Source organism: Cyprinus carpio, chromosome A9 (assembly GCF_018340385.1).
Source record: "Cyprinus carpio isolate SPL01 chromosome A9, ASM1834038v1, whole genome shotgun sequence".
Classification (NCBI taxonomy): Eukaryota; Metazoa; Chordata; class Actinopteri; order Cypriniformes; family Cyprinidae; genus Cyprinus; species Cyprinus carpio.
The window spans coordinates 25941091-25968384 of NC_056580.1; the positions used below are offsets into that span (position 1 = coordinate 25941091).

At 34.8% G+C, this 27294-nt stretch overlaps 1 protein-coding gene across 12 annotated transcripts in view; it reads right to left on the reverse strand.

Annotated features, from left to right (window-relative positions):
- Positions 1-27294, reverse strand: part of LOC109094866 (tensin-1-like) — a 220440-nt gene that overhangs the window by 109111 nt on the left and 84035 nt on the right. For 9 of the 12 annotated variants that reach the window (XM_042764243.1, XM_042764248.1, XM_042764241.1 and 6 more), the window contains exon 3: positions 14500-14537. The exons of the other annotated variants lie outside the window; for them this stretch is intronic. In XM_042764243.1, the coding sequence (XP_042620177.1) occupies positions 14500-14537 (38 nt within the window). The remainder of the gene's footprint in view (positions 1-14499; positions 14538-27294) is intronic. 12 annotated transcript variants of the gene reach the window in all.

Consider the following 27294-nt stretch of genomic DNA (forward strand, 5'->3'; position numbering starts at 1 on the left):
CTCCAATGTTATGTTGACCCCATTTACTTTCTTTTGTGTTGCATTGAAGAAACTAATCATAAAGGTTTGGAACCTATAAATAATGAAAGAATGCAAATTTTTGGGTGAATTATCCCTTTAATGCAATGTTGGTGCACAAATTGCACATGCATTGAGAAACCAACTGTACAATGACTCCATACATGGAATGGAATTGTTTTCATGATTTTTTTATGACCAATTCAATGAGGTCACACGATATTAAGTCTACTCACAGTCAGGCTCACCGCAGGAACCCAACAGTGCTTGAATTAACAGAATGTACGCGCATACGTTCATGAAAAAACATGCAAACTCACACACTCTAGCGAAGTGATAACTATGTCCACATATCGATTTCCTACCGACACAGACGAGCCAACGAATGCCAAGCAATGGAAATAATCAACAGTTACTGTAAGGTAGAGTGTTCTGGGTTGGAGCGCAGACAGGAACTTCAGTGCTGTGGCACTACAAGAGAAAAATCCTGATGCATGACTGCTGATTTTTAGGTTTAGTAAAACGCGCTCTGAGCCGGCAGGAATTCTCTGGGATTAGCATGTGGTCAGTCCAACCTCAGACATCTGCACAGTGACCGTCTGATGCATGTCACACAAAAAAACCTGGAGAGCAGTTTATTAATACGTCTGGAAAGCTATAATCTGATTGGCTGGCTTTATAACTGTTCACATGTCAGTCATATGGTTCCTTTCTAATGGCTAAAATACGCTTTTTTTCCAGCAAGCATGAATTAAATTGATCATAACAGACAGAACAGACATCTATAATGTTACAAAAATACTGTTCTTTTCAACTTTTAAATTTTACATCAAATCCTGAAAAACAAACAAACAAACAAAAAAAATCACTGTTTTCACTAATACATTTAGCAGCACAGCTGTTTTTAAAATTGATAAGGATAAATAAATGTTTCTTAAGCAGCAAATCGGCATATTTTAATGATTTCTGAACGGCCATGTGGCACTGAAGACTGGAGTATTGCCGCTGAAAATTCAGCATTGCATCACAGGAAAAAAAATCCACTTTAAAACATGTAAAAACAGAAATTTGTTATTTTAAATTGTAATAATATTCCACAATATTACTGTATTTTTTACAATCATTGATTGTGTTAGAAAGTTGGTGAAAAAGATAATTTGAGCAGAACCCAGAACAGGCAAAACAAAGAGAAGCATGTTGAAAACATGGCTAAACTCCCCAAATAACATCACTATCTCCCATTAATACTACTTTAGCCCTAATAGAAATGCTTGTGTATGATGCCTTCACATCTCATGGTTCACCAGCATTGTTCTATGCAAACATTGCATGGGAATCATCTAAACTAATTTGACTGGCTTTGGTTGTATGGTATTAAATAAACACTCTCCATTATCTCTAAATACTACCAGCTTGTACTGAAGAAACAGTTTAAAAGGCTTCTAACACATACCTCATAGCTGACATGCTATAATCCTGAAGGTCTGAATGCTCTGCAGTGTGATCACAGCTGTAGGGTTTCCAGCTGCAGCAGAGCCACATTTTGATGATTCAGTGAGATCTTGTTCTCACACACGTTCACACTTTATTGCCTTCTGTATGCAAACAAGAGACTGGCTGATAAAAACGCATAATCAAATAAAGCAGGTTCTGATTAAATGAAACATTTGGAGTGACCCCTCATAGACAAACATACAGCTTCAAAACTCAAAACAACAAAACAGATGACAAGCTTTTGGCTGCATGTGGTTTTTATTTAATAAAAGACTTTTAGCATAATTTTTAAAAACCATTTATGTTTAAAAGATATAGACCTTACAGTGGATGGATGGATGAATGAATGGATGGATGGTTGGATTGATAGATAGATAGAACAAACAGATAAATAGATTCAGGGCTGCACAATTAATCAAATTTCTAATCAAGATTACAATTATGGATGGCACAATTACATAATCGTTCAAAGGCGCAATTACAAAAAAATCCACGTAAATTATTCTGCAAGCTTTTTTTCAGGTTATTTTAAGGTTTTTTTATTATTATTGTTTTCATTTTAGTTTTAGCATAACATTATAATACCATGCATAGTTTTACTTTTTTTATTTCAAGAAGAAACTAAACCAATCCAATCCAATGCTGAAATTTGAGGCTTAATGCTATAGAAAAGTTTTTCAGCTTGTTTATTTTCATATAAAAAATATGGTATGCAGTTGCTTCAAACAATGGTATAAAGCTATTCAAAATATCATTCAATGTAAATTGTGGCGATCGTAATTAATAATCGAAATTACAATTTCAAGGGAATAATTGACAATTATTATAATAATCATGCAGCCCTTATAAATAGAGTTTAATTTCCAGTCAGAAAGGGATTTTTTTTTAAATAAGTTTTTAAAAATCCCCTTAACCCAGTTTGTAAAATAACAGTATATTGTCCAGACACACACCCGACTGAACTCCACCCAACAGAGCAACTCATAATACATATTAATATCCCTCGTGGCAGTGCCAATGTAACGATACAGTTTGTTTCTAATAAAACATATCATCTGTTTCTCTGTATGTTTCCAGCATGTGTATTCTCTTCTCCTCTTCTGCTCTTCCTCAGAGACTAATGGCTCACGCTGTTATTCACTTGGCCTGCTGTTTACATATTTCCCATACTGTCTTGATTACTCCATCTCAACTAGCTTGGGTGTTGCTGTTTGTTTTCCCAACTGTATCTATGCCTGCAGCGCTGAGAATTGAGCAGGAAGAGGAACACATAAATCATGAATGATGAGTAATCATACACCACCATCTGACAGGGAATACCCAGATACACACAAGCTTTTTGGCCTATGTTGGGATTGTAGACGCAATCCAAATGAAAACACTTCACCAGAACAAATGAGCCTCTAGCGTGCATGTGTTGTTCAGAAGTGTAACACCCTCAGTGTACTTAACTTCTCTTTGCATGTCCTCTCAAACAGCAAGCGCTTTTCTTTGGAAATAAAGTGTGCTTTATCAAGGCAATGTTAAAGGTACTAAAAAAATGAAAAAAGAACAACCACAAAAAAACCCTTGTGGAACAACCTCATTTCAGTTCAAAAGCATCTATAGTTGATTAGAGTGTTAAAACGTAGTCAAACATATACTGAGATTTATTTTTTGGTTTTCATCTGACATTGATTTTTCATGCTTTCAGCTATCAATAAGACTGTATGTGCTCCGTTTAACAATCCACTCCAGAGAAATGCAGAAATGCCTGCATATCCCATCTGGACGTGCTCATAACTAAACATCTGACACTATGATGCAAGCTCTGGTGTTTCTTGTCAGCAAGTCAGGTACATGTGTTCACATCACAAAACATGTCTCCTGAGGTAAATGATCCCGCTGTGTGTGAGAGACTAACTCCTTATGAACTCTGAAACGAGATGAATGTCGTGCACAGGCTTAGAAACATCTGGAATAGAAGCTCAGCTGTAGTCAACAACACTTTCAAACAATCGTGATTTATGTGCGGACTGTAATTGCCAAACTTAAGTAAAATGAAAAGATTTAAATTTGCATGGTATACAAAAATATTTGTTGACAAAACAAATATTTCTACAGCCATAGAGCTAAAGTAAAGCTATAGTTTTTTAAATGACATTTTACTCAATAAATATTTATATATTAGTTCTAAAATCCAACTAGCCATTGTTGCCAGTAAGATTAAATATATAATCACTATTTTGTACTTTGATATTGTAATAAATTACCACTGTGTCAATAACACTTCAGAGTAATTATGCTTAATGAATCAGACTTTTGAATTAACCTCAAATGCAAATAAAACTAGTCTAACTACATGGTCTTAAATGTGCAAATAAAAAGTGCATTAAATTACTATGATATTCAGGATGTTGTTTAATGTAAAAAAAAAAAAAGTAAAAAAAAAAAAGTAAAAAAATTTTTTTTTTACAAAAATATTATTGTAAATGTTCAAAGTATTGGCCAGTCCTTTAGAACAAGAGACTTGCTTTGTAAAAAATTTTAAAAAAAAAGCTATAAAGAAATACTGTGTGTGACCTTTGACCTTTAATTTAATAAAACATTACATCAATCAAGTGAGGGGATGAGGGACTTTGGGTTCATATGCTTTGAATCATTACATAGTATTCTCAGTCCTCTACTTCTGTTTAATTACCACTATCAACACCTCTTGGCTTCAATCTCGCTCAATTTCACTCAACAAATCTCTGGAAATTTCAGTCCTGTCCCAAAGAGCTAGGGGAGTTCACTTCCTTCAAGAGACGTCTCACTAGTCAACAATATTGAACATCAAATGCTTCAATCTGTCATTGACTTCCCAATCTGTTTACCTTCCATGATTAGAGTCACAAAAGCTTGTTGTTATGAAGGATCTGAACATCAGAAGAGACCTGGTTGTGAACGGCTCAATTCTAGTCGATGGGCACACCCTAAAAGCAAGAAGCCCGTGTGAAGGCATTGTTTTCAGCAGGAGAAGACTGGAGCCACTCCACAGTGCTGTGGACGTGCAAAACCTGAGAAATACAGATGAGAATCAAAGGCCGGGAGCTGAGCCAGAGAGGAGGGACTCAGAGCAAACAAGCAGTGGAGTCTCAGGGATGAAGTTAACAGCCAAAACCCTCTGGCTTTGCCCTATGTCTGGGAGTAGTAGAGAAACCTTTAGAACATCTTAGAAACTTCTTAGGAACATCCTGGCAACCACCCAGTACACGCTAGTAATTGCAGCAGTGAGTTCTGTACAGGCAAACACCACTCACATTTTTCATAAAATGTAAGCCATTATTATTATTATTATTATTATTACTTTTTGGACTGCACTCAAGAGAAATAAAACCTTCTAAAATATAATAACTATGTCCCAAAATGTAGAGGGGGTCAATTTAGTAATTTCTACAAGTGGGGGTCATGTCCTTTATAGCTCTAATGGTTGCTACGCCCTGCCAAGCTCATCTCCAGGCCAAACCCAGAGTCTAGCAGCACCCCACAGCGCTATACAACCACTTCACCCAAAACTTCTCTATTACACACCAGACATAAATCATCCTTAATGACAAACTAGTCTCTCTGAAGTAAGTCACCAGAATGGGAGGCAGACCATTGGATTTGAAATGATGCTGAAAGGCGCTGCCAGGGTGCAGTTTGCAACCCTTCTGCGCTTGCATATGAAGTGATGGTCTGTGCTGTAGCGGCAAAAGCTGACTAGGGGTAACCACTTCTAAAGTACAGCTTGCTGCAGAACTGATCCAAATGATGCATGACACTCCGTGGCTTACTGCATGGCCACAGGCTCGTATAGCAGCTAGATAAAAACACAGCTATAGAAAACACTCAGCATGTGTTCAGAATTAACAAAGCCATTGTAAAAATGGGTTACCGAGTAGGACTAGGCAGCATAGAAATGTGTCAACCGGTAGAGAATTTGCCATGTAAAAACTAATACCAACACTGAACTCTATAGGAATCATTCTCTTAATATTAAAAAACCTAATGTGACAAATAAGAATTGCAAAACCTAGAGAGTGCAAGTAAATCTTTATCAAATGTCTAAAGTCACTGTTGCACACCAGCACCATCCTTACCTTGTACCGGAGAGTTTGTTGAGCAATGTTAACTGATGATAAAAGTCCTATTCCTTAATTTCCGAATGCATGGCAGTGTATTTTGGTACTAAAGAACCATTTCAGCTGTGCCGTAAAATCTTACAGGAAGGAGAGTGTGTGTGTACAGGTGAAGTGTACTGCTCAGAAGCCCAGAACAACCACACCTCAATCAGACTTGAAACTTTATGAGCACATACACTTACTTTTAGCAGAAAATATATACAGTCATATATAATCTCTATTCAGAACCTTGAGATAGATAGATAGATAGATAGATAGATAGATAGATAGACAGACAGACAGACAGACAGACAGACAGATAGATAGATAGATAGATAGATAGATAGATAGATAGATAGATAGATAGATAGATAGATAGATAGATTGAATTTGACAAGATTCAGAATCGCAACCTGAATTTTAAAATCAGTAAATTCAATAAAAGAAAGAATACCTACCGCAACTTCCTAAGCAAATAGCACGCCACAGCTGACAGTTGGATTTTAAACATAAATAAAAGGGAGATCTTAATCATAAATTAATCTTAAATAAATTTCATACAAAAAAGTAGTTAAATTGTAGAAAACTATGGGGAATAATTAAGCAAACCCCATGTACTAAATATGAAATGACAAAAACAAATGCTTAAGACTTACATTAAATGATGAAACTATGCCATATATGGAGACCAAAATAGGAGTGGCCTCTTAACTTAGGCTGGTAAACAACATCCTGTTCTGTTTTTGGTTAATTAATTGTGATGAAAAATCAAATCACTGGCTTTGTTATAATGGGTGCCCCAGCTGAAAGCCACAGAACAATGGATAGCAGTGAGCAGGGGAAGAGATGATGGGAAATCATTGTGGTCAATGCACTGTTTAAACATATCAAGGACACAAGTCACAAATCTGCCAATGCACCTGCTAAATGAACGAGACAAACTCATCCATGCACATGTGCAGCTCAGTCAGGAACCATATGGGCTTCACACCAATGTTTAACGGACAGGGTGGAGCACTGCTTTTCCTGTTTAAGGAAAAAACACCCTGGACCAGCTCCCCATGACCAAACCCAGCTCTGAGTCACCCAATGTACTTCTTGGCTAGCAGGAGATGCAGATTTTGGAAGAGGACCCATCATTGTTCTGTCTGCATATAGCTCCTATATTTGTCCCCAGTTGAGACCTTTACATCTTTAAAAGCTCAGAAGGGTCAGCACAGTGAAAACTAGAAGTCTCATGAGCAGCCACAACTCCAGCCTGTCTGACCAACTCAGGAGCAAAAATTGCACTCTTCAAGTGGCTAGCAGCTGGTCAGTCCTCCAGCCGAAACCAAGAAACATTGAGCTGAGGAAATAAGGTGAAGCATCATGAAAGACAATGCCATGTTTTCAGAGCATCATGCCAGGACTAACAATGTGCTATGATCTTAAAAGTTTTTTTTTTTTTTTTAAACGAGAAAGAAAAAGAACACTTAGCTGTTTAAGGAAAAGGTGATTTATGGTGGTCAGAGTTAGTTCATTTACTCATGCTGTTCCCTTCCAGCACAGCTCTTAACACAACCCAACGCACACGTCAAAAATATTATCTGTGCAAAAAGCAGCACAAATGCTTGGCCAATGAATCTTAATGCTCATTTTAGTGCTACCATGGTGCTTACAATCTCAATACTTGAGGGGGGTTTGTCAAGCGCCAAAGTAAAATTTACAACAAAAAGTATCTATAATTTAGCAAAATCAAGGGTACACTTACTTTTTTCCTAGCATAATTACTCTGTTTTATTAGTTTATTCAGACTGTATTTGTCTATAATTGTGACTGAAAAGCAGACTACATTTTATGAGTAATCAAGGGGAATCCATTTAATTCCAAAGGGTTCACAAACTTTTGCAACTGTAGATATAGTCAATGTTAATGTTAACTAACATGCTCAACATGATTCTCTTCAAAATGCTGCTCCACCATGAAAGTAAAACTGACTGTACATTCTTAAAAACAAAGGTTTTAAAATGGTTTTTCACAACTATGGCACAGAAGAACACTTTAAGGCTCCCCAAAAGAACCTTTCAGTGAACAGTTCTTAAAAGAACTGCTTTTAACATTTTAATAATCTAAAGAACCTTCTTCCACTATAAACAACCTTTTGTTGAATGGTTCCATGGATGTTAAAGGTTCTACATGCCATAGATGCCAATAAAGAACCTTTACTCGGTTTACTCAACTGACTCTTTTAGCGTCGACATATAAGCTACTAAAATGAAGCCATGATTTAGCTATGTGTGTTCAAAGACATTCAGTGTAAGTAGGAGGGGAAAGACATTTCAGATTCTATATATAGTACTCAAAGGATCTGGAAAGACCAGCTGGAGCACAAACAGCAACATCAGAGCATAGACATTCTATAGCCCTCATATATTACCAAATACGGATGTATAGTTCAATAGACCAAAATTCTTAATGGCTTTATCTCCTGGTCGGTACAAAAACAATCTAGAATTTTTGCAGCCTGCAGCACCATAGGCTGAGTAGGAAGTTTTTCTTACACATTGTGATCATATTTCTCATTGCCAACTTGCATTTCAAGGGCTCAATTTAAAGTTGATGTGTATATTTTTCTGATGAATACTTTCTCCTTTTTGAATGTTTTAAGTGAGAAAAAAAGTACAGCACAAGCAAATATATTGTATTCTATCAGGCTGTAAAGGTGCACTTCATTAGTTGGACATAATTAACAAATATGCCCCTTCATCAGTCCACATGTATGAGTCTGAACAAGAAGCTTGCAAGGCAACTAAACTAACAAATCTTTTTGGTGAACTGATTCAAAAGATTTGAGTCACTGAATGAATTACAGATAATAATTTATTGACTCATTCATAACACAAGTAACTTACAGACTAGATAACTAAATAATTAACGTGAACTGATTCAAAAGATTTGAAAGTTAAGTGAATGATTTATTGACTCACTCAACACAAGAAACCTGAAGAAGAGGTAACTAAGTGAATCACTGAACTGAATCAAAAGATTTAACTCAGTGAATCTAGGTGAGTGAATAGTTTAATGAGTCATTAATAACATGCCAAAAAATCTGAAGAGAAAGAAACTCAACAAATCAATCAACAAATCTTAATAGTGAACTGATTTAAAAGATTCAAATCACTGAAAAAAAAAAACTACAGAAAAGGTAACTAAAATAATAAAATACTAAAAACAATACTTAAACTAATAGAAACTAAAAAAAATATAATAATAATAAAGAAAACTACAGAAAAACAAATTACTAAACAAATCAATGAACAAATCTTTGTGAATTGATTACATTTTTTAAATTTAACATAATTGAATATATGATAAAAACTGAATAAAAGTTAACTAAACAAATCAAATAATAATTCTTATTTGTGACCTGAATTAAAAATACTCAACTCAGCAATAGAAATAAACTACATAAAGGGTAACTAAATTAATAAACAAATATTTTTGATGAACTGATTCCAAAGATTTGAGACACTGAATAAAGTTCAGTGAATTATTTGTTGAGATGATTCAAAATACCCACCACGAGTCATTATTTTTGCAATTGCCATTAGTGACTCTAATTCTATACAGGAATGAAGCATTTCACCTTAAAGAAGCGTGTCAGACTACACAATAAAGCCGCATCTGACATCTTTGACTAGATGTTTTCTCACACCTTTTAATTCACACTGATTTCCTCTGGCATTTCCAGTAGTTGCCCTATTCAGCACGCTGACTCTCCCCGCGGTGAACTGGCACCGTACACACATGCTCGCCGCCGGCGTCTCACATTAGCTCTCTACAGCTCATGGCTGGCCTTTGAGTCTAATGATTCATTTACTCTCCCACTTAACCTCACTTGCCTATATTTACAATCACCTAGAGACTGTAACTTCATTTTCCAGCCTTTGGAATTCAAATCAAGTCCAGTCTCGCGGACGTGCCTAAACTCGTCCAAGCCCGTGTGGAATGAACCCACTGTGAACTGTGCAGTCATTTCCGACCCCTTGTGAAACCAGGCTAAGCTGTCGACAGAAATGAGCAATAGTAATGAGAGAAGAAGAGACGCTGGAGAAGGTGAAGTTGTTGTGATTGGAGCAGTCTGACCTGCACAAGCTTCTGTTATCTAAGACACATTTATGATGTTGGCCTTTCTGCAGGCTGAAATTTGTCCCAGCTCTCTTAGGTGCCAAAAAAACATTCTTAACAAATACTTGTATCTAATTTTTCAGATAAAAACTTCTAAAAGTCCTAAAACAGAGAAGCAACAGCATCAGATTAAGACTTGTCATCAGAGAGTATATTTTTAGTATGAGTGTATTTTGTCTTACTGCAACTGTCAGATCATATACAGTGCCCTCCACAATTATTGGCACCCCTGTTTAAGATGTGGTCGTGGACTTATAAAAATTCTCCTTTTTTTTTTTAAACAACATAGAACCCAAATGCAAAAAAAGAGAAAAATCCAACCTTTTAATTAAGTACATTACTTTGGTGATAAAAAAAAAAAAAAAAAAAAAAAAAAAAAAATTCACACATTTAGGAAAAAAAAAAACTTGAAATCATGTGTCCCACAATTATTGGCACCCCTAACAATTCCGCTGAAAAATGTGATTGATTTTTTTTAAATATATTTTTCTGTAGTTGCTAAAGTTGGTCAGGGTATCTAGGAACTTTTAATTAGTAATTCATGACCTGGGGTATAAATACGACGTAACACAGAGGCCTAATTCTCTTACCCATTTGTCAACATGGCAAAGACAAGAGAACACACCATTCAAGTAAGGCAGATGTGTGTCGACCTTCATAAGTCAGGCAATGGCTACAAGAAAATAGCCACTCGCCTTAACTTGCCCGTATCTACAGTCAGAGGAATCATTAAGAAGTTTAAAACAACTGGAACAGTGACAAACAAGGCTGGAAGAGGTCCTAAGTTTATCTTGCCACAACGCACAGTGAGGAGGATGGTAAGAGAAGTAAAAAAAAGTCCTAAGCTCACTGTCACAGAATTGCATCAAAGAGTGGCATCTTGGGGTCACAAAGTCTCCAAAACAACCATCAGACGCTCTCTACATGCCAACAAGCTGTTTGGGAGGCATGCAGGGAAAAAGCATTTTCTCACTAACACTCACAAACGTAAACGTCTGGAGTTTGCTAAGCGGCACTGGGACTTCAACTGGGATCGTGTGCTTTTGTCAGATGAGACTAAGATTGAGCTTTTTGGCAACAAACACTCTAAGTGGGTCTGGCGTAAAACAAAAGATGAGTATGCCGAAAAGCACCTCATGCCCACTGTGAAGTATGGTGGAGGATCTGTGATGCTGTGGGCCTGTTTCTCTTCCAAAGGCCCTGGGAACCTTGTTAGGGTGCATGGCATTATGAACGCTTTGAACTACCGGGACATTTTAAATAAAAACCTGATGGGCTCTGCCAGAAAGCTGAAGATGGGTCGTCATTGGGTCTTTCAGCAGGATAATGATCCAAAACATGTGGCAAAAATCTACACAAAAATGGTTCAGCAGTCACAAACTCAAGGTCCTCCCATGGCCATCTCAGTCTCCAGACCTCAACCCAATCGAAAACCTGTGGGGCGAGCTAAAGAGGAGAATGCATAAGAGAGGACCCAGGACACTGGATGATCTAGAAAGACTGTGCAAAGAAGAATGGTCAAAGATCCCTCTCTCTGTGTTCTCCAATCTTGTGAAATGTTATAGGAGGAGATTAAGGGCCGTCTTGTTGGCAAAAGGGGGTTGTACAAAGTATTAACATCAGGGGTGCCAATACTTGTGGGACACATGAATTCAAGTTTTTTTTTCTAAATGTGTAATTTTTTTTTGTTTGTTTTTTACCCCCAAAGTAATGTACTTAAATAAAAGGTTGGATTTTTCTCTTTTTTTGCATTTGGGTTCTATGTTGTTTAAAAAAAGGAGAATTTTTAGAAGTCCACGACCACATCTTGAACAGGGGTGCCAATAATTGTGGAGGGCACTGTATTTTAAGTTAAAGACAAGAGTTAAAAAAAATACAAAATATAAATTCAATCTATGAAAATAAGTCAATATATTAAGCAATGTTGTTTCTCAAGTAAATTTATCTCGACTGGTGGCATTTTAGATGTTTTTCCTGGAAAACAAGTTTAAAAAAATATAAAATAACTGATTTCTGGTCTGGAGGATACTTTATCCTGTGTCTATTAGAAATGTCATATTTGTGTGCCGTTTGTCTTGTTTCTTCCATCATTTCTGTGACCAGAGCCAGTTAACTGCCAAGTCTGGACAGTGCAAATGGTCTGAGCATTTGTTTTTCATGGCAGAGGTTAGACAGCAGCCACATCTCATCTAAATATGGACGCTGAGATTTATGGAATAGCACGTTGGAATGGAAAATGTCCATCTGACAAGGGCTTGAATTATATAAATTGCTTGGATTTCGATTGAATTTGTATTGGGATGTCAACATGAAATTCCAATTCCGTTTTTATAATGCACAATCCTACACTTACTGTGACAATTTGTGTACCTTACTTTCAAAGGTCACTAGAAGTACAATCATTAATCAAAAAATAGCATGCTTTGCCTCTACAACAACTTTCCTTTCGTTTACTATTATACATAAAACAAAATAAAAAAAAACTTATTTATATACATTTACAATCTTGAAAAGCAAAAACATGTTAATTTACTGTTTCAAAAGAGAGGTTCCTTTACTTCCCAGGGTTCTTTTTGCAACGCAAACGGCTTTTCACGTTAACTTTAAAGTCATTTCCGTAATAAATACTTAAACGGGAGGAATCCAAAGGCAAGCTCTGCATCATTCATTGTCATTTTCATCTTTTATCTAATGGCAGGAAACAAATTGCATCCATTCTTGGATCATGGGGTCGGAAATTCCTCAGTGATTCTGGCAAGGGAAGTTGTTACACATCTCTTAACTGATCCTTAGCATTTTTTGAGCCTTAATCGCAGTTTAATCAAGGGAGCTTCAGGGTGTCATAGCTGTCCTCCCAAATCAGACGCAATCTATCAAACAAAAAGCCCCGTCTTGTTGTTTTTTTTTTCTTTCTTTCTTTGATGATCTCAAAGAGAACTCATCCCAACACATCCTGTAGTTTCTACAAAGAACACAGCGAAATGCTCACGTTGCTGAACGCCAGTGTACAAACTCAACAGTGCTCTAAAACACACGCACCCCTTCGCACCTCTGGAATTTCCCGTGGGTGCAAAAAAGTGGCACAGCAGTAGGTAGGACTAGCTGCCCGACACAAACACATCACCAATATACACAATAATAGCGGCCATGTGGAGCTCAGAGATGATGGAGAGGACTAATCAGTGGCTCAGTTCCAAATCCTAGTGAGCTGCCTATGTAGGCCGCATTTTAAGGCATCGTACATTCTTAAAAATAAAGGTTCCAGTTTTTTTTTTTTTTTTTTTGCAGTGATGTCATAAAAAAAACAATTTTAGGTTCCCAAATGAACGCTTCAGTGTACAGATCTTGTAAGAACCATTTTTTGTTTAGTGTGAAGAATTTAAAGAATCTATTGTTGAATGGAATGGTACTGTGGATGTTAAAGGTTCTTCATGGAACCACAGATGTCCACAAAAGAACCTCTGTTTTTTAAGAGTGTAGAACACCAAGGCTGTTCCAAAAGATAGACAACATAATCAGGCAGTTTCACAGACATCAAAAATGCATTGTGACAAACTCAGTGGAAAAAATGGGGGATGCAGAAATTTGATTTGATTCAATATATATATATATATACACATATATATATATATATATACATATACATATATATATATATATATATATATATACATATACATATATATATATATATATATATATATATATATATATTAAAAATAGTTATTATTAAAAAGTATGTAATAAAACTAATAAAAATGTACTATTTTAACAAGTATTTGTATGATAAGTATTTTTATACAAATTAAAGTGTCTCATTGTCAGTTTAGCAACGTCAACATCAAATTCTACTGAAATCAGTTGTAAAGATTCAGCCAAATTTACCATCTGTGCAATTGGGAGTTTCATGCGACGGTTGAGTTTTCTATGCAGATTTCAAATTCCCCTTTGACCAAAAGAAAGCTGTCATCAACAATGTTTTTTTTTTTTTATTATTATTATTTTTTTGTCCACAAAATTTTGCTAATGTGAGTCACCTCAAGTCATAACACCTGTGCACTTGCCATGAGTTTCTGCCAATGTAGAGTGTTCCAAATCAATCACTTTGAGGTTCCATTTAAGTTTGGGAGTCTGCTTTAGAAGAACAGGCATAAAATAAAAGCAGCTCACTAGGTTTTGGAATGGAGTGAACAAAATATCCCCACCTATTTGCTAATCACAAACACTCTCACTCTCAAAACACCCCTCAAAATGGCACTATCATACAGGAAATGTTGAGGGGCTTATTTTTGGGGAGGGTATTCTAGAACAAGGAATAAGTTGGCCAAGCCAAACATGTCCTGGGACATCATGCAGTTATTGTGTGTTTTTTTTTTTTTAGATTTCAGTGTATGCCAATACGCTTCCCCAACCAGAGGGTCTTGTCCACTTTCAAGGCAGAAAAATGTCCTCTGTGATAAGATTTGGTTTCCAGACAGAAACGTGATGGTGGATTTGAAAAAAGGAGCCAAACCTGTACAAGCAGACACAACCATTTAGGGAAGTTCTGAAGGCTCACAACCTTGTTCTGGAAGCACAAGTCTCTTGCAACACAATTTCAATGTAATAGACATTGATTTTTATCCAAAACCTGTTAAAAACAAACATATTTTTGGCTATGTCTAACGTGACAAATCAAGCATGCTTTCTTTCTTACCTTAACCTCACACTTCCTATGGCAGGCTAACCGGCAAACTGCAAAGAAAAAAACAACAAGTCATTATGTTTACTCATATTTCATAAAATCAACAGTGCATTTTAGAATTTTTTTTTTTTTTTTTTTACTATTACTCTGGGGTCTAATTAGGATTTAAGTAAATTGTGGGATTTTTCGGGCAAAATAAAATAAATTAAATTAAACATTAATATATTTAAAAAAAATACTATAAGTATATATTATTATACACTTTTAGTTTATTATAACTGAGAGGTCTAAATAGGAAGTACACTGGGGGCTTTCAATAGAATAGAATAGAATAGAATAGAAATGTACATACTTAAATAAATATTAGAAAATATTTTATTATATAATTTTTGATTACCATTACTGAGAGGCCTAACTAGGATACAAGCATTAAGCACACTGTGGGTTTTCTTGGAAAATAATAAAATAAAATAAAATAAAATAAAATAAAATAAAATAAAATAAAATAAAATAAAATAAAATGTATATACCCCAATAAATATTAGAAATATATTTTATAATATAATTTTTGATTACCATTACTGAGAGGCCTAACTAGAATCCAAGCATTATGCACATTGCGGGCTTTCTTCGGCATAGCATAGCATAGCATAGCATATAATAGCATATAATAGCATAAAAAAAAAAAAAAAAAAAAAAAATGTACATACCCCAATATATATTAGAAATATATTTTATAATATAATTTTTAATTACCATTACTGAGAGGCCTAAATAGGATGCAAGCATTATGCACATTGTGGGCTTTCTTGGGCATAAAATAAAATAAAATAAAATAAAATAAAATAAAATACTTCAGAAAATATCTTTTTACTTTAATGCGTTCTTTCTCATCGTTTCGCACTGCAAAACTTGTTTACTCTGTTCTGTCAAATAACATTTCCATTAGAAACTTGACATTACGCAGCACCCTTTACATCAGACTCTCACATCCCGCCTTTCTGTTCGCCACAGTGGTTGAGCTCAGGCAGGGCCGCAACCACCATAGACATGAATGAGGACATGTTCCCCACAAGATTATTCAGATTAATGGTCAGTCATTAGGGGTTTTCAATGAACATTATCTGTGATTCATGTGAAATGGAGGAAAAGCCTTCAGACGTTTATGACTGATGTAAAGCTCCTCGACACAACAAAAGTTGTCTGCCAAGAATAGTTTTTCTCAATGTTTATATTATCGTTTCTGGACAGAGCCACAGACCACCAAAGCAGAAAACTGTATGAGACTTGCTATTCTTCAGCAAATATTTGCAATAAACAGTGTAGTACATTCAGAACTGTTAATATCTTGGTCTTGCATTGTCAGATCTGATGATGTTTCACTGTTATGTAAACTTTAGCTTGCTGAATTGTGACAATTTATCAGACAAAATACTTACGAAAGCTCTATTTTTATGGGACTTTTTTTTTTTTATCTCAGAAGGTTAGAAAAATGTTGTTTTGCAGATTTACATCATATCAATCCGGTCCAAAGGTTTTGTTTGTTTATTTGTATGTTTTTTCCCCAAAATTTTGTAAATTACATAATAAATTATCTACTGTCTGGGGTACCTTCATTATTAAGATATTGTTGATTTGAGAATAGAATAGAATAATTTAGATTAATAATAAAGCATAAGTAAAAAAAAAAATACAAAAAAAAAAAAAAAATACAAAAAGTATAAAATAAATACATGTAATATACATAATGTAAAAGCGTAAATTAAAGTACAATTTAAAGTAATGAATGAATTTTCTATTCAGGGAAATCACCGCTGTCCTGAATTAATAATTGTTACTCAAATGTCAGTTAGGAAACTGATCCAGTTGAAACAGTCGTGTAGATTCTCAGAGTGTCTGTGGGGCCCAGAGAACATAAGGAACCTCCTATCCGAGCCCATTCCAAACCATCTAATACAGGTACAGAACACTTCAGCAAACAGCGGCCCAAACACTCCTGCTCTTCTTACACAGAGCCCACTCTGTTCCCCATGTCTGACCTGCCATTCCACAGAGAGGGGCGGAGCCTCAACAACAGAGGGTCTACACACAACCAGGGTTTTTTTTAGTCACTAAGGTTCAATTCAATTCAATTCAAGTTTATTTGTATAGCGCTTTTTACGATACAAATAATTGCAAAGCAACATTACAGAAAATTAAGTTTCTACAATATTTAGTAGTAGCTGAATGAAACGGTGATGAAACATTTCCAAAGCCCCACTTAATATCTCTCAAACTCCTCTAATGGTGAGACAACTACAACTTTTCTCTGTTCTAAAACCTAGTTAGCTGCCTTGTCATATACTGCCTTGTTATATACTTGTTATATTTTTCATCACACGGTGCAAAACGAAAAAAAAAAAAAAAACAGAAGTCTCACATTTCTGACTTCTGATAAGCAGTAAGTTGTTCAACATTTATGTTTAGACAATATATCTTGTAAAAAAAAAAAAAAAAAAAGTTTATTTTTCTTACTTTTTTTTATCAAACATGTTTTTATCTTAAGGTTTTTTTATGATGTTAAAACAGAATTAAATCCTTCAAACATCAAAATATGAACTGCAAAACAATTAAAATCCTCATTATTGATGCATATTCATATGTCATACTGTCTTACACAATTTTGCAACTCAAACTAATTTTTCTTGTTCTAAAGACCTTCAGATATTCTGCAGAACAGGACAGGAACATTGATTAAGAACATGTTTCTGCAGTTCATAAGTGACCGATTTCAGATATTCTAGAAACAAAATGTTTTCTTAAGTATTTTTGTGTTATTGTATTAATATTTGAGAAGCAAAACTGTATAAGATATCAAACAGTACAATCTTGCTGCCTAGCTTCTAAAGTCTGTTTTAGAAACTAAGCAGCAAGATTGTACTTTGGGAACATGCCTATACGGCCTTAAAATGCTCCCTATGTAGCCAGCTCACTATGTTTTAGGACAGAGCCCATCTTCCTCCTCGGCCCTCTATTACCCTCTTTTGAAATCCAGGTCACAGCATAAAAACACCAGACTGGAGGCTCACACTACTCACAAATTCACTCAGATGATTCCTTTAAGAGTGTGAATCTAAAGTGCTTTGGGAAAATCCAGAATTTCAAAGAGTTTAAAAATATATGCTTATTCTGGAGTGGACTGTACATTATGTAATATTGCCTTTTTCCTGTCTTGGTTCACATGTTTCTGTGCATACGTTATATTTGCAGTGTTTATTTTCTTAACTCATTGGTTTAGTCTTTGAGAAAAGTAGTCAACATCTCAATAGGGTCAATTTGAGCATGGGAGCCTTTCAGGAGTGGTAGAAAAAAAAATTGAAAAATTGGCTTTTTCATTTCAGGATATTTACATTAGCATGTGATCCTCCTGTTTGGGAGTGTGTCGGATGTGAGACAGTTTAAAAAAAAAAAAAGATGAGTGTTTCATTCTGGTGTGGCTTAGTGGTTGAAAATCTGGACTGGTTATGCAAAAAGGTTGCAGGTTATGTATTTGGAAGACACTTTTATCCAAAGTGACTCACAAGGTGTGTGCATTCATCACTTTGTCAGGTTGTGCGGTCCCTGGGAATCAAACCCATGACCCTGGCATTGCTAGTGCCATGCTCTAATAGTTACAGAGCTACAGGAACATCTACCCCAGAAAACAGTGATTCATGAGCTGCCATCATTGAGAGCAAAGCACTTAACCCAAGATTGCACCAAAGGACTGTACCTGTAAAACAAAGTAAAAAAGGCAAAAAGAGGCCATGCTTTAAAATGATTCTGCATTTGTAAGAAGTGCTCATCTGTAATGCACAGCCTCGAGTGGCTTGATGATATGATAAAATACATAAATAAGAAGTGATTTCGCGGAATAAAGTAAACTTTAAATAATTAAATAACGGAATTGTTAAATACATCATGGAATGTTACAATAAATAAAGTAATAAAATCATATTATAAAATTATATATATATATATATATATATATATATATATATATATATATATATACATATATACATATATATATATATATATACATATATATACATATATATATATATATATATATATATATATATATATATATATATATATATATACACATATATATATATATATATATATACATATATATATATATATATACACATATATATATATATACACATACATATACATATATATATATACACATACATATATATATATATATATATATATATATATATATATATATATATATATATATACACATATATATATATATACAATATATATATATAATGATCAAGATTAATAATTTTAGATAGACAACAAAAAAATTGGTGTAGGATTTACTTTGAAACCATTTTCACTCAGAAATCGTTAGTAAATTTCACAAAAAATTAAAAACGGTAAAGTAGCATTAAATAAAAAAAAAATGAAGTAGAAAGACTAAAATAGTATTTTCTTCTAAAACCTACTCCAATATTCTTTTTTTAACAACTTTGAAAAATCATTTTAACAAATTACGAAAACTATTTTAAAAAAATTGTTTTTGTTTGTTGATGTTGTAAACAAAACAAATACTACTGGAGTAAGTTTTACAATAAAATTAATCTTTTATATTTCAGAATTGTCTCTTTAAGTTTCTTTGTCATTATCTGTGAGATTTATTAGATATTAGCGATTTCTAAGCGAAAATGGTTTCAAAGTAAAAAAAAATTTCAATGTATTTCTGATAGATTCTTCACTGCTGTGCGATTGTTTGAATGTGTTTTTCCACATCTATTATTGTCAGTCATGTTTCTTCTCACAACAGACACAAATGTGCCTCATGTGGACTTCCCAGCATGTTTCTGTGCACACGAGCCCTGAATAAAAGATCAGCACTACCATATTGGGTGTGAAAGTGCATTGTGGGGACCGTACGTGGGTTTGCCTTGTTAGGAAGTCAGATATTCATGTATAAACATTGAGAGAGGTAGGAGAGAGAGAGGAGGAGGGTGTATGAAAGAGATGTAGGGAGAGAAAGAGGATCAGGAGGGGGCTGCTTAATATCTGACACAAGGCCTTAAGAATGTTCAGAAAGAGAGAGAGGAGGAGGATCTGGGCTGGCATTTCCCATGCTGGCCTTTTGTAATGAGCAGTGGTCCCAGAGGGATGGGCCGTGCCGGGTTACACAGAGAGCACAATCACAGAGCTGGACCACGAGTTTCCTCACACACAAACACACTGGACGGCACTCCAGCAAACACACACACTCGGGCCACTTCAGCATGCTATGGTCATTCTCTCAAACTGAATGGGTCCCCTGAGTGTCGCAGTACCAAATAAGGGTTTGGCATTTTGGCACAGTCAGCACTTACAATAGAGCAAATGTCAAACGCTGGCAATTTTGCTATACTGTGGCAGAAAATTGCTTTAAGTTATGCACAATTGAGAGAGACAAAGATAAATATAGATTTGAGAACATTTTGAAAATGTCTGTTTTTTTGTTTGTTTGTTTTACAATGAAAGTCAATGAGGTCCAAATGTTGTTTTAGGCCCCCTATGTTCTCCATGTGACTTTCTCAGAAGGCATACAGATTAAAAAAGTAAATGAGGACAGAATTTTCATTTTGGGGTGAACTATCCCTTTGATATGAAAGATGTGGAAATATTAATTGTTGTCAAGTAACATATTTTTTCCTATCTTAAAAAAAAAACAGGTAATGCCTGTCAGTCTAATGCCGTAACTCCAAAGATAGATTGATGGATGGATGGATAGGAAGGAAGGAATTTAATATTTAAGTAAGTAAGTAAAGTAAGTAAATAAATCTAAAAAGACATTCACAAAAAAAAGTTCCAAACAATAATCTGTGATGTAATTCATATATATATATATATATATATATATATATATATATATTGGTAACCAATTGATAACTGGATACACCTATACTATGGTAAATATTGAACTGTGGGCTTTTGTCTGCACTGAACACAATATTTTGGGAACCTCTGACATCATAATTGATAAATGTTCAGTGTCTGTGAGTAATCAGCCCATCATGTGAGGAGCACAATCCATTTCACAGATAAACGTTTAACTATCAATTACTTTAGAGTAACACTAACCCAAAGATGACTCAAATAATAATTATATAAATAAATAAATAAATAAAAACAACTTTTAAAATTTATGAAATTATAAATATTACTAATTAATATTAATAACAAATGTTTACATTTTAATACTACATTTAAAATTAATATTATCACATTACAGCAGAAATATTACAAATTATAATTATTAATAGAAACACGTTTAAATAAATAAATACATACATAAATTTGAGAAAACTCCCAAAAAGAGGTCGTCAAATTTATCTTATATTCCAGATACAATTTTGTTTCCAAAGTATAACTAAGAAAACACTGACACGCGCACACACACACACGATACAAAGTACATGAAAAGCCTCAGTGACATCCATAAGAAGCTTATTATTGTTGTGCTGCATGCCTATGCGTAAAAGTGAGAAATCATACTGTATATTATGCAATCCATCCTTTTAACGTCTATATATTATTTTGCACTCTGTATGACCCCGCTCTGTCCATTCAGAACACACTCAATCTACTTCTATGTGTGATTTCAGGTGTAAACTAAGAAACAAACCCCCTGTACAGCTGTTAAGCTTTAATATCCTGTATGGACTATTTCCCACAATTCCCTCTGATGCTCATCTGGTGCAGATTCCGAGCTTTTAACTCCACTGCAATACTGAATCAGCATGCTTTGAGAGAGCCGTGCTCATGTGCCTGGGAACGCAGGATAAATCACTGCTACATTTGTTGAAACAGCTGCTGAATTCAACACGTATTACAGTGGATCACAGCGCTTATGTAACAGTATAAGAAATTAACAGCATACAGTGGTCACTCTTCAGAGAGTGTGAAGTTTTGTTCATTTTCTCTGAAAATCAGAGCGTTATATGGTTGGTGGGCTCTATTTTGCAAAACAAATACCATGAATATGACACAAACAGGATATCTGCTCAATTTAAAGGCTCATAATGTATATTCTTGCACTGTCTCCTAGTGGCAAAATTAAATACTGCAAACATATGCAAAGAAACAACTTGTGGACAAAAGATACTGTAGCAAAATATCTATAAACAGTCTTTTCTCATATATCTGTTGCACTATTTAGTATAATGGCTTGTCTGTGTCAAATCAAGTAAGGACGCCCATCAAAACAGCCCAAAAAATAAAGTACCAGTAATTTAGTTTATTTTATTTTTGTTTTGTTTTATATGAGATGATACCAGTTGACCAATGGAGATTTTAATCCTACACTGTAAAAAATTAAAACCTCTCCAACTCAACTCAATCTAAATTTTTAAATTGGCATAATTACATTTATGAAATTCAATTCATACAAATTCAATTTAGCCAATTGATACATTAAGATGTGATCAGTCAATAGAAAAATTTGAGTTGGAGAAGTCTGAAATTTATTTTACAGTGTATAAAAAGTTACACATGCTGAGATTTTTTCATGAAGCAAGAAAGAGCTAGAAAAATTGTTTATGATTTTTTAGACAATCAGAAAATGTTGCTAATTAAGATTTAATAGTGAATATTATGTGCTGTTCAGCTCATATTTATCGCATGCACTATTCATCATTAACAGAAATTCAGCTAATAAAATATTTTAAAAAAATACTAGAAAATAAAACCAGAAACTACTAATCTTGTAAGTTTATGAGGCTACGGGCTTATGCAATAAAACTACATTTCCCATCATTCTCTGTGGATTTACCAATTACAACCTACACACCTAGTACTCATTCTTTCTTTAATTTATTGCAATAGCGCTAAAAAGCACTTGTCTTTGTCAGTATATTATTACAGCAAAAAAAAAAATTCTGAGCAAAACTGCTTGAATGCACAACATATAATTGTGTATAACTTCCACACAAGGAACATAAGGTAGGTAAATACTGTATAAACTTATATAACCGACCAGAAGATGGCAGCGTCTCACTGGTGTGTTTAACTTCAAAAGATTTTGGGGTTCAATTCAACATAATGGCTGAAACCTGGAAAATAACTACCTACTCAGGCCATTTAGGGAGATGGTTAGTAATCAAAACCTAATCAGCTGTTTAAATAACATCCCGACTATTAGGATGGTTCCTTATGTCTGCCATCACTGTAGTTCATCAGACGTTAGGTGTCTTGGAAGTTGATCTGAAACCATATTCAACAAAAGGCACCTCAAATACTGCATTAATTCTGGTTGGAGATGGAGCTTTAATTTCATACCAAATTTCTCAACTAAAGGTTTTAACAAAAATGTGGATGATTCTCAATATATTCTCAGCTGAAGTAATGTAAAAGATTTAAATAAGCACAAACAGGAGGAAAAGTGTGTTTACTGTCATACTAAATGGAAGGTTGTGCTGAGGCGGGAGTTTTAGCTGATTAAAGTAATGATGTTAGACTCAGCACAGAGCTGGTCTATCAGCAGGGAGAAATTAACGGCCGTCTTCATCAATCTGCTTATCTCATTTCACTAATGCTGCTCCGGGAGAGGAGTGGCAACTTCAGGAAGTCCTAATGAGCTGTAGTGAGCGGTTATGTAATGTGTGTGTGCCTGAAACACAATGGCAATGATTGATGGCTGAGAAAAAATAAACAGTGCGTGATGGACCTGCTGTGGGAAATCTTTAAAGGTGAAGTGTGTGATTTCTGCGCCATCAGAACTGACCCAGTCGTCACAAAAATAACTCAAACAATGATGCAAGGGAGTTCTGGTTCTCAAATCTGATTGGTCGAGCAGTGCTGATGAACAGTCCAACAGAACTGGGACTTTTCACTGTTTGTATTACACCACTTGTCTTTGTTTGTCGGCTGTGAATCAATCTTTCGGTTTCTCTTTTTGCAGGTAACGGTGGCAATACTGCAAAACTTTTTTTTTTTTTTGACAAATCTAGTTAAATACCTTAAAATCTTTTAAATACATTTAATGAGAAGCAGCACTGTATAAGATATTGAAACTGGTTCTCAGAGATTTTTTTTAACTTTTAGTGTACATGGTTACTTATTTTTTAAGTTATAGATAAAACAAAGATTTTGTTGCAATAAAATCGCTTGAATTATTCACTGAAGTGATTCTTTTAGGAACAGAACGGCACTACTGTGTTACTTAGAGACATTCAACAGTTGATTCTGCTTTAACTTTATTTGGAACTATTTTAATTGGCAGAGCAAACATATGCAAAGAAACTGATAACACTGTGTATCTAAAATATAAGTTACTCACTATTAACTCCTTGTTTATTGAAAACAGTTCAATAAACTTAGCCAATACTGAGTGACATGCTTGCAATCATACTGTTGTTCTGAATATATTAGAATTGCAACAGCATGATTACTTTGCTTAATTGTTTCGTATTCTTCATTCAGTTTTGTGCAGTCATGTTTTTACTTTTGGAATTCAGATTAAATAATGAGTTCAAATAGAGAGATCTGCAATTACTCTCTGAAAATTTGACACACTGCCAATAGAAAGTAAAGTTGACAATGCAGTCAACAGTACAGTGTACTTTGTTGTATACTGCACATTTCAACGATTGCTGTAAGTCATCTGGCTTTTCTTTGCAACAGAAAATTCTAGTAATCTGCAAAGAATAAATACTTTATACTGCAGAAACAGTAAGTGTGTCGTGTTAGTATGCTATTCCAAACATAACAAACTAAACACAAGGCACAGAAATAGCACACTTCACCTTTAATGGACGTGTGCTCGCTTATTTGCTAGACAGACTGCTTTGTGCAAACTGGCTTGGACCCTGTTGGATTGTGTGTCCACTTGCATGTGTTTGCCATATGCGCACACACACACACTCACACAAATCCAGCGCACCATCAGTCTCTTCAAAAGCAGCCTGCACCCCTGAGGGTGATCAGGGGAGATTTTGCATTTCTTTCTGAAAAAGGAAAACAGTCTCAATGTCCAGAGGCAGAGATGGAATGCTAATGAAAGCGCAGAAAAGGCTATTTTTATGCACACGTTTCCCCTTGACATTGTTTCACATCTCTGGGTCACCTCAATGTTGCGTCTGAGGTGTTTTTGCTGGCGAGAAGACACAGAAGATCAATCGATGGCATTGAAAAGCAAACGAGAAACAACAGCGAGTCATGACAGAGTCAGGCAGTTTCACTCTTGCACAGAAACGGCTCCAACACTGTGATCGGCTGGAATGAAAATAATCAAAAGGGGGGCGTACAAAGCATTCTGTCCTCGTACTGAACACAGGCCGCCCTTCTCTGACCAGCGGGGTGCTGCTTGACTTGCCAAACTTGGTCTGCTGGAGATACAGCTATTGTACTGTGAACACCCAGCAAACATTTAAGCAACACTGTGAATATCATTATGATTTTAATTTGGCCGTTCAAACTAAAGACTAGTTAGAATAGTTAGACTCAGACTAGTTTCACATCCTTTCTTGTCTAGAGACTTGCAAGCATAATCATACAAAGACTGATTTGATTAGAGTTAGTTTGAGTGTTTCAGTGAATTCAAACACCTGCATTGAACTGATTCATAACTGATTCAATGATTCATTTGCAGCATCATTCGTATTAGTGAAAATATATGTAGGATGTAAGTAAATATTGCTATATGATTTTTACATATGAATAGTTCAATAATGAATCATTGAAATATATATATATATATATATATATATATATATATATATATATATATATATATATATATATATATATATATATATAAAATGCAAAATTATATTAATATTTATTTCAAATGTTTAATTTAATTTAAATGTAATTTAATTTTACACTCCAGTGCATGTCTCAAAACCATGATTATTTATTTATTTATTTTTTGTGGATGATTGCTCCATTTTGTAAGATGCTGGCTATTTTCATCCTAAATGTGCTATCACTGATGTCTTTTGGTTTTGGTTGTAAACTGATTGACTGGTATAGTAGATCAATTGTTAATGGTGTTTATTTGAAGTGACACATTCAAAGACTTCAAAAACAATCCACATGACTGCTATTAATTCAAATACTAAAAACGACATCAACCCATATTAACTTTGCAGCCGAGTTCAGTCTGACCTGCTGTTCTCATGTCAAGTGCTTGACTGTGATCAGACCTGCCGACTGCATGCTTTATTTACCATTAGATAGGACACAGCTGTCTGCTATAAAACTTTGCTCATTTAGGAACACCAAGGCAGGATGCTTATCTTCCCAAAGCTTTTAAGTGCAGGTATGGTTCCTTTCAAACAGAGACGATTCATATATCAGCTCAGATGGAGGAAATTACAAATGATCTACTAAAAGAGCATGTCAAGCCAATACGACCAAATTAACAGTTCATAACACTCAGTCAGGGTGATAGCAGACAGACACATGATTAGAGAAGTATTACTGTCGTATTCGGGATGTTCATGACAGTTAAAACAGGATTAGCCTATACTAGGCCTGCATGATTATGACAAAAATCATAATTGTAGATTATTCCCTCGAAACAGCGGTTTTTAATTACGATTATCACAATTTGCATTGAATGATATTGAATGATATTTGAATAGCTTTATACCACTGTTTGAAGCAAATAATAATGTTATACTAAAACAATGGAGGGGAAAACCTTAAGATAACGATTAATTGTGCAGCCATAGCTTCGAAACGTTTCTAATAATCAATTATTTAATCACTTATAGTTATCAACACTGAAAAAAAAACTGATCTGTCGCGTCAATTTAAAGTATGCCAAAACAATATTAATTTAATTCCGTTATAAAACAGAATATGAAATCATATATCAAATGTAACAATGTACAAAGATAATTGAGATTACTGGATAGTAAGCCTGCTACAAATTATGTTTAGCCAAGTTCTGCTCATGCTGAAAAGACTAAAAGATATATGTTCATCAAAATGAAGATCTATTAAAAACGAGAAATGTATTGAGTTGATGAAATTTCAGTACATCGCTAGTGCATACACATGTAAAGCTGCTGCACTGCATCACTTCATAGTTAACACAGTGACATCTAGTCACTTGATCCCCATTCAAAGCATCAACCATTTGCCAATCCAGCCACAAAGGATACCATAAAAACTCTCTGTCCTCTGTCCTCTTTCCATCTCAAAGCCCTCAGCCATCAGAGGTCAGTAAGAGGACTCAATCTTTTGTGTTGTGATGGACATGCACTGGACAAAGCAGCAGGTTAACAGCTCATACAATCAGCTAATAGTCTTAACTGTCTCTAACTCAATGACCCAATACCACTCAGATAGGATAAACTCCCTAGAGACACGTGACAATGTCAGATCTAGCATAATGAATGGAAATCATTAACCAAGATGATCTGCACAATCAAAGACTCAAGTGCAAATGGCTTTAAGAAGTGTAACTTAAGATGTGAACACAGAAATACAGCAAACAACTTTGATATAGACATCACTCAAGGCCAATGAATTCCCATGATAACTTGTTTGTCTAAATAAGTATGATTTTTTTTTTATTTTATTTTTTTATGGCCGACCATAAAAATCTATAGCTGGCTTGAGACTTATGGGATAGAATAATTTACTGTCCTTGTCTGAGCAGGGATGTTGCTAAAATGTACAGGCCCTGAAAATGGGTGTTTTAAGTAACAGCTGCAAATGGGACACAAAAAAAATCTGTAAATAATATATATAGAGGACACGGCATCAAACCATACAATCATTCTAATATGGAAAAATTTCACTTAATACTGTGAA